General features: G+C 47.8%; 1 protein-coding gene across 1 annotated transcript; it reads left to right on the top strand.

Moving 5' to 3' along the window:
• The first annotated feature begins 5,567 nt into the window (after positions 1-5,567).
• LOC122296713 lies at positions 5,568-9,322 on the top strand. The gene is made up of 3 exons (XM_043106514.1): positions 5,568-6,204; positions 6,315-8,608; positions 8,792-9,322. Exons 1-3 carry the CDS (start codon positions 5,568-5,570, stop codon positions 9,320-9,322), a joined length of 3,462 nt encoding a protein of 1,153 aa, XP_042962448.1.
• The last annotated feature ends 3,021 nt before the right edge of the window (positions 9,323-12,343 follow it).

Genomic DNA, 12,343 nt, shown 5'->3' with positions numbered 1-12,343 from the left:
GGATTGGAGAGGGAGGAAAAATCAGAGAACAAATTCCGATCATGGCACATGTGGTGGCTAGCTCCACTATCAATAATCCATGTTCGGCCGGAAGTGGAAGAGAAAGGGGAAGAAATATTACCCACAAAATTGCTGGAGGGATTCGGTGGGCTGAGCAAATCTAGGAGCTTTTGATAGAGCTCAGGGGTGAGACCCGGTACCGGTGAGTTCGTGGTGGACCAGGAGACCTAATGAGCCATTGGTGAGGGGCTCGACGGTGGTTTACCAAGACGAGAAGGCTGGGTCTTTGGGCGAGGTGCTCGGCCTGGAGGGTAGTCGATGATGCGCCAGCACCGGTCACGTGTGTGGCCGTTTCGTCCACATTCTGAGCATCGGAGGAGTGGTTTCGAGGGGCCACTGGAGTGGACAGCAAAACTGGTGATTTCGGGGGTGGGCCGAAGGTGAAGGAGCCGCTACTGTTCCTCTTGAAATAAAATAGAGAAAATTTTGGTGATGGGGGGAAGGGGTTCCATGGTTAGAATCTGGGTTCTCAATTGAGAGAAGGAATCATTGAGGCCAAGAAGAAACTGGTAAACTCTTTCATCCTCTGCTTGTTGTTGAAATTCTTTGAGATCACTGCATTTTTGGAGATGAGTAAGTTCATCCCAGATTTGTTTAATCTGGTTGTAGTAGTCATGAATGGAGATGGTGTTTTGATGCAGGGAAGCTAATTCTCATTTGAGATGGTAGACCCGTGCGTTGTTTCCATGACAGAAACGAGATTGAAGGTCAAGCCACACTTCACGTGGATCGTTATGGAATTCAAGAGAGTTGGCTAGGGAGGGGCTGATGGAGTTAAGAAGCCAGGTAAGAACCATGTCCTTGGTTTGATTCCATTGAGAATAGTTGGGTGAATCAGTGGCTGGTGGAAGAAGGGAACCATCAACAAAACTGAGTTTGTTTTTGACGTTGAGAGCACGAGTCATGGCTTTTTTCCATTTGGGGTAATTATCTCTAGTAAGTTGGCCAGAGACGAGAATAAGGCTAGGAGAATCAGAGGGATGAAGGAGATAGGGAGAAGGAGAAGAAAGAGGGGGGTTGGAGGGTTCGGCCATGGTAGGCGTTGGGTTTGAAGGCTTAGGAACGTTGTTTGGCTGATACCATGTCAAGAATTGAATTGAATATTTCTGAAGTGTATTTACAGTGTAGGATCATATAAAATATATAGTACATGCCTTGTCTTTCTATGGTAACAATTATAAAAGGAATGAAATAATTTACAATTATAATAAAATGCTAAGATCATGGAATGGCTAATTTGGTGGGATATGATTCTGTTAATAACTCATGTGTATAAAGGCTCTCATAATTAACACTTTTTTTTTTTGGTGGGTGGAATTATAAATTAAAAGGATTCTTATGATTGAACTCAAAAAAATTTTAAAGTGTTCAATTAGTACTAAAAAGTATATATATTCCCTAAGTCTGATCAGAATTTTAAACATATAGTAAATGCTTTTAGTCAGTGATGATCTCATGATCATAAAGATTTCAGATTTGTTCTTCATTTTGTTCTTCACGTTGGATTTGATTTTAAGGTAAAGAAATTTAGATTTGGGGTTGGAAAGGCACCAAAGACTTTTCTCGAGTCCATTTCCTGGCAAGGCACCAGATCAGCACATAAGATATGAGAGGGAAAGAGGCCACATATATACAAGAATCTTTTTTAGTAGTGGAAAGCTACAAGAAATGTCCACATAGAAATGTGTCAAAACTCCAAGGCAGGAGGCCACGGGCCATGCCTTAACCAGCACCAGCCCATGCCAGGACAGCACGCTAGCAGCACTGTTGGCGTCGCTTGATTGCCCACAGACCGAGCCCTTGGTGAATGCTAGACCACGGTCACGCTCCATCAGGCAGCGAACAGTCAGCGCGCACACGCAAGCGAGGTTGTCACACCACACTCAGCGCACGGCTAGACTACACGCACGCCTAGTGCGCGTGCGTAGCAGGCACGCATGGGCTATGCGCACACACCGCGTGCATGCATGGGACGTGCGTAGGCACAAGGCCCATGCATGGCCTAGGCACCCGCGCAGCGCACACTTGCACACCCACCTTGGAATTGACGATGCGGCTACCCAGCAGGCCCACGCATGCTGGCATGCTGCTCAACACCCTGGTCTTGACCAGGGCCATGCTGATCAACGCCCTGGCCTTTGCCAGGGCCTTGCTGCTCAACTCCTTGGTCTTGACCAGGGCCATGCTGATCAACACCCTGGCTTTGGCCAGGGTCTTGCTGACCAATGCCCAGGCACCACAGCCTGGGCCATGCAGACCAACGCCCAGGCCCACTGGCCTAGGCCATGCAGCAGCCTACCATGCTTAAGCCAACCACGGTCCAACCCAGCGACTCATCAATGGTGCCCAGCCCACACAACTTGGGCCACACATGCAAGGACCATGGACCAGCCAAGGCTAGCCCGGCAGGCCAATCTGAAGACCCACGTGTGCAAGCATGAAGCCTATGCTGTTATTCATCCTGGCCACCCATGGGCCACTGACAGCATGAGGCCTTAACCAGGAGGCGTGGGCCCGGAACCATTTTCCCTTTGTAATCGTTTTAATTTCTTTTTAGTATAAGTGAGGCAATTGGCTATCACTTAGTTTTTATCTTTGAACATTTGGACTAATTTGGCTTGTAAGCCCTGACTCACTCAAAAATGAGTAGCACTAATGCTATCCCAAGTGCAGGAGGATGTCGTGTAATAATTAGGAATAAATTCCTAGATCGTCTCCTCAGGGAAAGTTGCTTAAAATTAAACTTGTTTAAAAAAATGTGAAAAACTTCACAAAGAGAAAATAAGAGGATGATATGTACAATGGATGGAAAAGTGCAATGAAAATCAAAATTTACTGGTCGTGAACCAGATTCATGTTTGTTGGTTTTAAGTGCAGCGATGAAATGTAAGGAATTAAAATGCAAGAAAGTAAATTAAAATTGCTGAAATTAATAGACTGAAATTTAAAGGAGAAAGAAAAATAAATGACATTAATTTAAATAGAGGAATTAAAGGTGCAAGGAGAAATAAATGACAGTAATTTAAATAGACAGAAATTAAAGGTGAAAGGAAAAATAAAAGACATTAAACTGAAATTAAATAAAAACAGGAATTGTAAGGAATAAACTTGTTCTGTTCGGAAAGAAGAGGAAGTAAAATGGAAAACCAAAAACCCAGCTGCTTGAAACTAAAACGAAAAAGAAAGTAGATCAAATAAAATTCTGCTGCTTGGTTCTAGCTTCTAAATGAAAATAAAAACAAGTTTTAAAAACTAAAACTCCTCTCTTTGAAAACAACTGCTGCTGCTTCTTTTATAGCCGTGTGTTTGCTGTGTTCATTGCATGTGTAATGTGGTTGCATTGTGAGTTTCTTTCTTGCTGCAGTAGCTTCCCAGTCCAAGCCGAAAAAGAAGAATGACTCCCCCTCCAAATTCTGCTGCTGCCTACCCCTGCTTTGCTGCTCGTCCGTCCCCTGCTGTCCAGCTATCCAGTCCAAGCTGAAAAAGAAGAATGCCCTTTCCTTTCTCAAGTTAAACCAATCGGTTCTTCTCCACTCTACCAAACTGACCCCACTTATCACTTCTTCAATCTCGGCTGCACCATCAAATTAATACTTTTAATAAAATTCCAGCACCATTAGTTGACTACACGGTTGCTCACCCACTCTCCTTCAATCACGGCACAACATATAATTCTGTCCCCTTCCAGCCACGCCTGCATGTGTCCGAATTTGAATGCTGTCATGCATGTGTGAGTGCTGCAGCAGCCGAGTGATCTGCATGTGTGTGGTTTGTTGAGTGCATCTTCGTGTGAGTGGAGTTGCTGTCCATGTGTCTGGGTCCCATGCAAGGTGTTGTCCGAATGTTTTTCTGGTTTTGCACTTTTCTTTGCTGCAGCATGTGTGAGTGGTTGCATCGTGTGAGTGGTGCTGTTGGCTGTCCGAGTGGTCTGCTGCTTCTGCTTCATCTGCTGCTACTTTAAGCGATTTTGTTAACAACCTGTTAAGCTCTTATTCGAATAATCCTAACCGATTGAGAACAACAAGACAGATGAAGAGTTGGCCCGTAAGTCGCATCTCTTATTTATTTCTCTTCATGGTCAACAGTTCCAATTGGATTTATTTGAACTGAAAATAAAAATAACACTAAAAAAAAATAAATTAAAAGAAAAATAGATTATCACAAATAAACTATATATGTGAGGAAATATTATCCCATTAAATCATAGTTATAAAATTAAGCATAAACTTGATATTAATCAATTAAAAATCGCAACTCATATTTATGCTTATTAACTATTTTTTTTCATTTAAAACCAATAATAATGTCATGAAGAATTTAAAATACATTGGTTTTAAATAGCTAAAACATGCAATATTTCAGCTCAATCAAGCCCTAATAGACACATTGGTGCTTTGTCACTTAGGCTCCATTGGGTGCAATCCGTGAATCACAAAGGAGAAGGCTCACCCTATGCAATTCGTGAATCAGGGTAACCCATTCATTTCATTGTTTTCCTTTGATTAATGCATTGTTGAGGTATTTCAGCATTTTGGATTGTGTCTATTGCATTACATTCGCATTTGCTTGCTGATTATTTTGAACCGTTCGAGTGGGGTATCGCTAATGGTAGCCACGAGTTGCCATTAAAGGGCATCTGGTCTGCATCAGGCCACCTTGGTCGAATCTGGAGCAAGGTCAGGGACAAGCTAACAGTTACCACCCACCAGCCAAGCCACACGCCTAGCCCTTGCCACCTGTCTAGCCACAACCGCTCCCCTACTTTGTAGGGAGTAACCAACCATCCCTTAAACCGCTCAACCATCACCCACTCGGCCAACCCACTTAAACCACCCTTAGCCACGTGTGCCTCATCATCAGAAGACACCTGTGTGAGACTTGGTCAGCCCCCCAAGCGAGTGACACCTGTGCTTGACTTGGTTAGCCACCATCAGGAGACACCTAGTGCCTGACTGGGTCAGCCCACCAGCAGGAGCCACGTGTGCCTGACTTGGTCAGCTAGCCACTTAACCACCTGATCCCACTCACAACCGTTCTTGACGATTCAGCTCCTGCACATGCATGCATGCACACCCAATTTGGTGCTTTCATTGAGAGCAGCCACGTGCTTGAAGGTTCAAGAGAGGTTCTCACTTCTCTATTGAGGTAGGCAACCCATCACTTGTCTTTGTGAGTTTGGTTGGGGGATCCATGGAGGATCCCGACGTTGCTGCAATTTTTATTTCTATTGCTATTGTTGCATTGTGAAGTTTGGGGGTTGTGGTAGAGGAAGGAGTAGATAGGTTTGGAGCAGTTGCCACGCTAGAACGTGAGCAACTCATGGTCGGACTCAGTTTGTGGTTGGGGTCGGTCACCCTCGATGGTGAAGGACCCACAGTTGGAACCACGAGCCTCCACCATCAGCCTGTTTTTCACCCCTTTTGACCAACAGTTTGCAAGCCTAAACCATCTGTGAGGGTCAGTTTGCAAGCCACTCAGCCGTGATATAGTAGCAAGAGTGAATCAACATGCAAGAGAAGCAGTCTGTAGAGGAGCCCACGGGCATTTCTAATAGAGCCCAGCTAGAAGTTCTAGAGGATCACACCAACAAGATTACTTCAATTCTTAATGATGTCACCAACAACTTAGCCGATCTGCGTGTGGCCATGGAGACCTCTAACAAGGATAACCAGAGGGCCATGGAGAACATAAGGAGAGAGACGAACACCACATTAGAGAGGCTAGAGAGGAGACTAGCCGAGAACCGTCCTGGGACACCACCTCATGGGGGCGAGGCTTATGCTGATGGATTGGAAGCCAGTGTAACCGAGTCCATGCATGCATCGCCAAGGCAAGGTTTGAGGCGTGGTGGCCGTGTAGAGAACCGTGTTACCATGAGAGGTGGATTCCGAATGCTGCCTTTGAGAGAGAGGAGCCGTTGGCTGGCTATCGGGCTAGGAGCCCTAGTGTTCACCATGAGCACCAGGAATTTGAGCACGAGCAAGGCTATAAGGAGCCTTACCAACATGAACAACCCGGGCCATGGAGAAGACAGCATGGTCGTGGCTACCATGGGCCACAATTTGAGAGGGACGACTATGAAGATAGAAGAGGAAACCGGCATTAGGATTGGGGACCCAGGCGCCCTAAGGTCGACTTCCCAAAGTATAGCAGTGGTGACCCCTATGAGTGGTTGGACAAGGTCCATCACTACTTTCTGACATATGACATCCCACGCCATGAGAGGGTGTCCATACCCTGCTTTTACCTTGAAGGCAAGGCTGGAAAATGGTGGCGTTGGATAAGGGACCAGTACGACAAGGATCATATGAGGCTGGGTTGGACAGCCTTTGAGAAGGAGCTCCTCAGTCAGTTCAGGCCATCACCAGTTGTCGATCACCATGGGCAGCTGGCCAAGCTAAGGCAAGAGGGCAAGGTCCAGCACTATATAGAGGAGTTCAGGCAGCTACAGATCATGGTTAGGGGCTGGTCGGAGGAAGCCTTGATAGGCACATTCATTGATGGTTTGAGACCTTGGCTTGCCAAGGAAATCAAACTTAGACAACCCACAAGGCTACCCGAGGTGATGAAGATGGCTGAAATTCTTGAGGAGAGCCATTCTAGTGAGCAGCGCCCAACCAAAGACATGGGGAGCAAGTCTTTCAAGATTGTGCAAACCAAGGTCTCTTGGAAGGGAAGGGACACATCAGCCACCACCTCCAAATCGAGACCGGAGATCAAGAAGCTATCCAGTGAAGAGGTGCAAGAGCGCATCAAGAAGGGGCTGTGTTTTAAGTGCGGAGACAAATGGGGCCCCGGTCACAAGTGCAAGGCAGCTCAGGCCTTGTTTATGTTTGAGGACGAGTCAAGTGATGATGAGTCTGAAAGCAGTCAAGAGGAACCCAGCCAAGAGGAGGAAACCGAGGAAACCAAATCTGGTGGCACACTAGAGGAGGTTGAGCTATCATTGAATGTCATGGCTGGCATTTCTAAACCCACGTCCATGAGGTTGATGGCATGGGTGGGCAAGCGTGAAGTGACTTTGCTAGTGGATAGCGGATCCACACACAACTTCATTAATTCCAGCATTGTGGGCAAGGTTGGACTTAAGCCGAGCCCTATTCCCCCATTTGAAGTAAAGGTGGCAAGTGGAGAAAAGCTGCAATGTGAGGCCCTCATCCGTGAAGTGAAGATGAATGTTCAGGGGGTCCGTATTATGGCAGACTTGCATGTGCTGCCCTTGGTCGGCCTTGACTTAGTCTTAGGGAATGCTTGGCTGAAGAGCCTTGGCAGGGTCGTCCATGACTATCACAACATGACCATGGAGTTTAAACTTGGCTCTAAGAAGCGACTGTGGACAGCCATTACCAGTAAGGAGATCAAGTCATGCGAAGCCATTATGTTTGAGAAGCTTTGCAAAGTCGGGGCACATTGCTTCGCCATCGTGGTGGCCAAAGAGGATGTAATGAGACAAGTCAAGAACAAGGGTCAGGAGGGCACCCATGATGATTTAGAGCTACTGCCTGAGGAAGTCAAGCCTGTCTTAGCAGCCCACAGGGGGGTTCTCGAGGTGCCCATTGCACTTCCACCTCCTAGAGAGTTTGATCACAGAATTCGACTAGTGGATGAAACCAAGCCGATCAACGTGCCACCCTATAGATACGCCCACTTTCAGAAGGAAGAGATTGAACAGCAGGTGGATGAGATGCTGAAGAGTGGCCTAATCCGCCCTAGTACTAGTCCCTTTTCTTCACCGGTGCTGTTGGTGAGGAAGAAGGATGGCACATGGAGGTTCTATACGGACTATAGGGCCTTGAATGAAGCCACGGTCAAGGACAGATTTCCAATCCCCACTGTCGATGAGATGTTAGATAAGCTACATGGGGCTACGGTGTTCTCAAAGTTAGATTTAAGGGCTCGCTACCATCAGATTCGAATGAATGAGGAAGACATCCATAAGACAGCCTTTAGGACTCGCTCAGGCCATTATGAATATCTGGTGATGCCTTTCGGTTTGTGCAATGCTCAATCAACGTTTCAGGCTGCAATGAATAGCATCTTCAAGCCACTACTCCGGAAGTTTGTGCTTGTCTTCTTTGATGACATTTTGGTCTATTCTAAGACCATCGAAGAGCATAAGCAACACTTGGAGAAGGTGCTAACAATTCTAGAGGAGCATCATTTCTTTATCAAAGCCACCAAGTGTGCCTTCATGGAGAAGGAGTTGGAGTACTTAGGCCACTTTATCTCAGGAGATGGTGTCAAAGTTGATCACAGAAAGATAGAGGCCATGGTGGATTGGCCTCTACCCAAGGACATCTCAGCCTTGAGAGGATTTCTGGGGCTCACGGGTTATTACAGGAGGTTTGTCAAAGGCTATGGGCTCATAGCCAAGCCACTCACAACAATGCTCAAGAAGGACAGTTTTGAGTGGACAACCGAGGCTAGGGAAGACTTTGAAGAACTGAAGCGAGCCATGACCAAGACACCTGTGTTGGCACTTCCCAATTTTGAGACACCTTTTGAAGTTTATACAGATGCAAGCGGTGAAGGTATCGAGGCTGTGTTGGTCCAAGACCGAAGGCCTTTGCCTTCATTTCCAAGGCACTCGGGCCTATGAAGAAAGCATGGAGTACCTATGCCCGAGAGCTATTGGCAGTGGTGCATGCTGTCATGGTGTGGCACCCATACCTCTTGGGGCGCAAGTTTACCATCATCACAGACCAGCAGGCCTTAAGGGCATCTATTGCAGCAGAAAATTGTCACCCCGAAACAACAGAAGTTCCTTGTCAAGTTGCTAGGCTTTGAGTATGACATAGTCTATCAACCGGGCAAGGAAAATAAGGTGGCTGATGCCTTAAGCCGCAGGGAAGGCAGCCAACTACTTAAGGTAGTGGGAGATGATGAGGAGTCATCAAACTTGGCACTAAGCTGGGTAGAATGGCGAGTATGGGACAAGATCAGAGAGGCTACCAGATTGGATGCAAGGGCACTTGAGATCATTAAGCTCTTGGATGCCCAAGGGCAAGGGGTTGTAAACTACAAAGTTAGAGACGGTCTGATCTTCTACAAGAACTATGTTTATGTGCCGAACGTTCCCAATCTCAGGAATGAGATCCTAGATCATTTCCATAACAGCAAGGAAGGTGGTCATTCTGGATGGTTGAGAACATACATCCGATTGAAGCATTTCTTCTATTGGAAAGGAATCAAGGGTGATGTCAAGAGACTTATGGCCAGCTGTGACATCCGTCAAAAGGCCAAGTATGACACTAGGCCATAAGTGGGACTTCTCCAACCATTGCCAATTCCAAACAGAATTTGGGAGGACTTGGCTATGGATTTCATAGAGGGACTACCCATTAGTGTAGGGCATGAAGTGATTCTAGTGGTAGTAGACCGACTAAGCAAGTATGCCCACTTTATCCCTCTATATCACCCTTATACAGCCAAGTCAGTGGCTAAAGCCTTTGTCAACAACATTACTAAGCTGCATGGGTTTCCAAGGACCATAGTATCGGATCGGGACAGGGTCTTTATGAGTTCATTTTGGAGGCAACTATTTGAATTGCAAGGCAGCAAGCTTAAGATGAGTTCCTCCTATCACCCACAAACGGATGGCCAATCTGAGGTGGTCAACAGGACTTTGGAACAATATTTGAGGTGCTTCTGTCATGAAGAGCAAATGTGATGGGCAGATTACCTTCCATGGGTAGAATTTTGGTATAACACCTCTTATCACTCTTCTATTGAGAAAAGCCCTTTTGAAGTCATATATGGCAGATCACCACCACTCTTGGTCAGCTATGAAAAGGGCTCAGCCAGTAATAATGAAGTAGAGCAGGAGCTAATTGATAGGGACGAGGTACTGGCCAAAGTTAAAAGAGAGCTCAAGAAGGCCCAAACTCGAATGAAGAGGTACCATGATCAGGGACGACGTGTTGTGTCCTTCAAAGTAGGCGACTATGTCTACTTGAAGCTTAGGCAATTCGGGCAGAAGACCATGAGGAAAACTGCAAGTGCAAAGCTGAACCAGAAGTTCTATGGGCCTTATAGAGTGTTGGAGAAACTGGGCAGTGTTGCATACAAGCTTCAGCTTCCACCAACTTCACAATTACACCCGGTATTCCATGTTTCCTTACTCAAGAAGAAGGTTGGAGATCCCAGTCTCATTGGGGAGGAGTTACCCACAGTGGATCAAGAGGGAAGGATCCTTATGAAGCCAAAGGAAGTGCTCGGATATAGGCTACATCGAAGGGGCCGAGGGAAACCAAGGGTGTGGCAAGCATTGATCCTGTGGGAAGGATTATCAAGGGACGAGGCAACTTGGGAGGACTATGATGGGCTGGAGAAGAAATATCCCCAATTGATCCTTGAGGGCAAGGATATGCTAAAAGGGAGGGGGAATGTCAAAACCCCAAGGTAAGAGGCCACGGGCCATGCCTTGACAAGCACCAGCCCATGCCAGGACAGCACGCCAGCAGCACTGTTGGCGTCGCTTGATTGCCCACAGACCGAGCCCTTGGTGAATGCTAGACCACGGTCACCCTCCATCAAGCAGCGAACAGTCGGCGTGCGCACGCAAGCGAAGTTGTCACACCACACCCAGCGCATGACCAGACTGCGCGCACGGATAAACTGCGTGCACGCCTAGTGCGCGTGCGTAGCGGGCATGCATGGGCTATGCGCACACACCACGTGCATGCATGGGACATGCATAGGCACAAGGCCTATGCATGGCCTAGGCACCCGCGCAGCGCACGCTTGCACACCCACCTTGGAATTGATGGTGCGGCTGCCCAGCAGGCCCACGCAAGCTGGCATGCCGCTCAACGCCCTGGTCTTGACCAGGGCCATGCTGATCAACGCCCTGGCCTTTGCCAGGGCCTTGCTGCTCTATGCCTTGGTCTTGACCAGGGCCATGCTGATCAACACCCTGGCTTTGGCAAGGGTCTTGCTGACCAACACCCAGGCACCACAGCCTGGGCCATGCAGACCAACGCCCAGGCCCCACTGGCCTGGGCCATGCAACAGCCTGCCATGCTTAAGCCAACCACGGTCCAACCCAGCGACTCATCAATGGTGCCCAGCCCACACAACCTGGGCCACACATGGAAGGACCATGGACCAGCCAAGGCTAGCCTAGCAGGCCAATCTAAAGACCCACGTGTGCAAGCATGAAGCCTATGCTGTGAGTCATCCTGGCCACCCATGGGCCACTGACAGCATGGGGCCATAACCAGGAGGCGTGGGCTCGGAACCATTTTCCCTTTGTAATCATTTTAATTGCTTTCTAGTATAAGTGAGGCAATAAGCTATCACTTAGTTTTTATCTTTGAACATTTGGACGAATTTGGCTTGTAAGCCCCCATAGACACATTGGTGCTTTGTCACTTAGGCTCCATTGGGTGCAATCCGTGAATCCCAAAGGAGAAGGCTCACCCTGTGCAATTCGTGAATCAGGGTAACCCATTCATTTCATTGTTTTCCTTTGATTAATGCATTGTTGAGGTATTTCAGCATTTTGGATTGTGTCTATTGCATTACATTCGCATTTGCTTGCTGATTATTTTGAACCGTTCGAGTGGGGCATCGCTTAAGGTAGCCACGAGTTGCCATTAAAGGGCATCTGGTCTGCATCAGGCCACCCTGGTCGAATCTGGAGCAAGGTCAGGGACAAGCTGACAGTTACCACCCACCAGCCAAGCCACACGCCCAGCCCTTGCCACCTGTCTAGCCACAACCGCTCTCCTACTTTGTAGGGAGTAACCAACCATCCCTTAAACCGCTCAGCCATCACCCACTCGGCCAACCCACTTAAACCACCCTTAGCCACGTGTGCCTCATCATCAGAAGACACCTGTGTGAGACTTGGTCAGCCCCCCAAGTGAGTGACACCTGTGCTTGACTTGGTCAGCCACCATCAGGAGAGACCTGGTGCCTGACTGGGTCAGCCCACCAACAGGAGCCACGTGTGCCTGACTTGGTCAGCCAGCCACTTAACCACCTGATCCCACTCACAGCCGTTTTTGACGATTCAGCTCCTGCACATGCATGCATGCACGCCCAGTCACTAGAATCTCGCCCACCATCAGCCACTGATCAACCATACGATCTCAGCCAACACCACCCATAACCATCATGGTCAGGCAAGTGGCAGCCCACATCGGTCATTGAGGAGCAAGAAGGGGCGCGGCAGCTTGGTGTCTAGGATCTCGACCGAGGACCCTATCAAAATGTCAGAGGACGACTTGCTTGTGCCAAGGCTGCATCCATCCAGTTTTGAAGTGGAGCTGCTCAGACG

Source organism: Carya illinoinensis, chromosome 15 (assembly GCF_018687715.1).
Source record: "Carya illinoinensis cultivar Pawnee chromosome 15, C.illinoinensisPawnee_v1, whole genome shotgun sequence".
Taxonomy (NCBI): domain Eukaryota; kingdom Viridiplantae; phylum Streptophyta; class Magnoliopsida; order Fagales; family Juglandaceae; genus Carya; species Carya illinoinensis.
Note: the sequence above shows the minus strand (reverse complement) of the source record. Positions and strands in the feature narration are given on the sequence as shown.

Excerpts from the sequence above, each read along its gene's own strand:
- LOC122296713 (XM_043106514.1), top strand. The coding sequence starts at position 5,568 with ATGCAAGAGAAGCAGTCTGTAGAGGAGCCCACGGGCATTTCTAATAGA. Across the intron at positions 6,205-6,314 it reads CCTAAGGTCGACTTCCCAAA|GCAAGGCTGGAAAATGGTGG; the intron begins GTATAGCAGTGG and ends TTTACCTTGAAG. Across the intron at positions 8,609-8,791 it reads AAGGTATCGAGGCTGTGTTG|CAGAAAATTGTCACCCCGAA; the intron begins GTCCAAGACCGA and ends CATCTATTGCAG.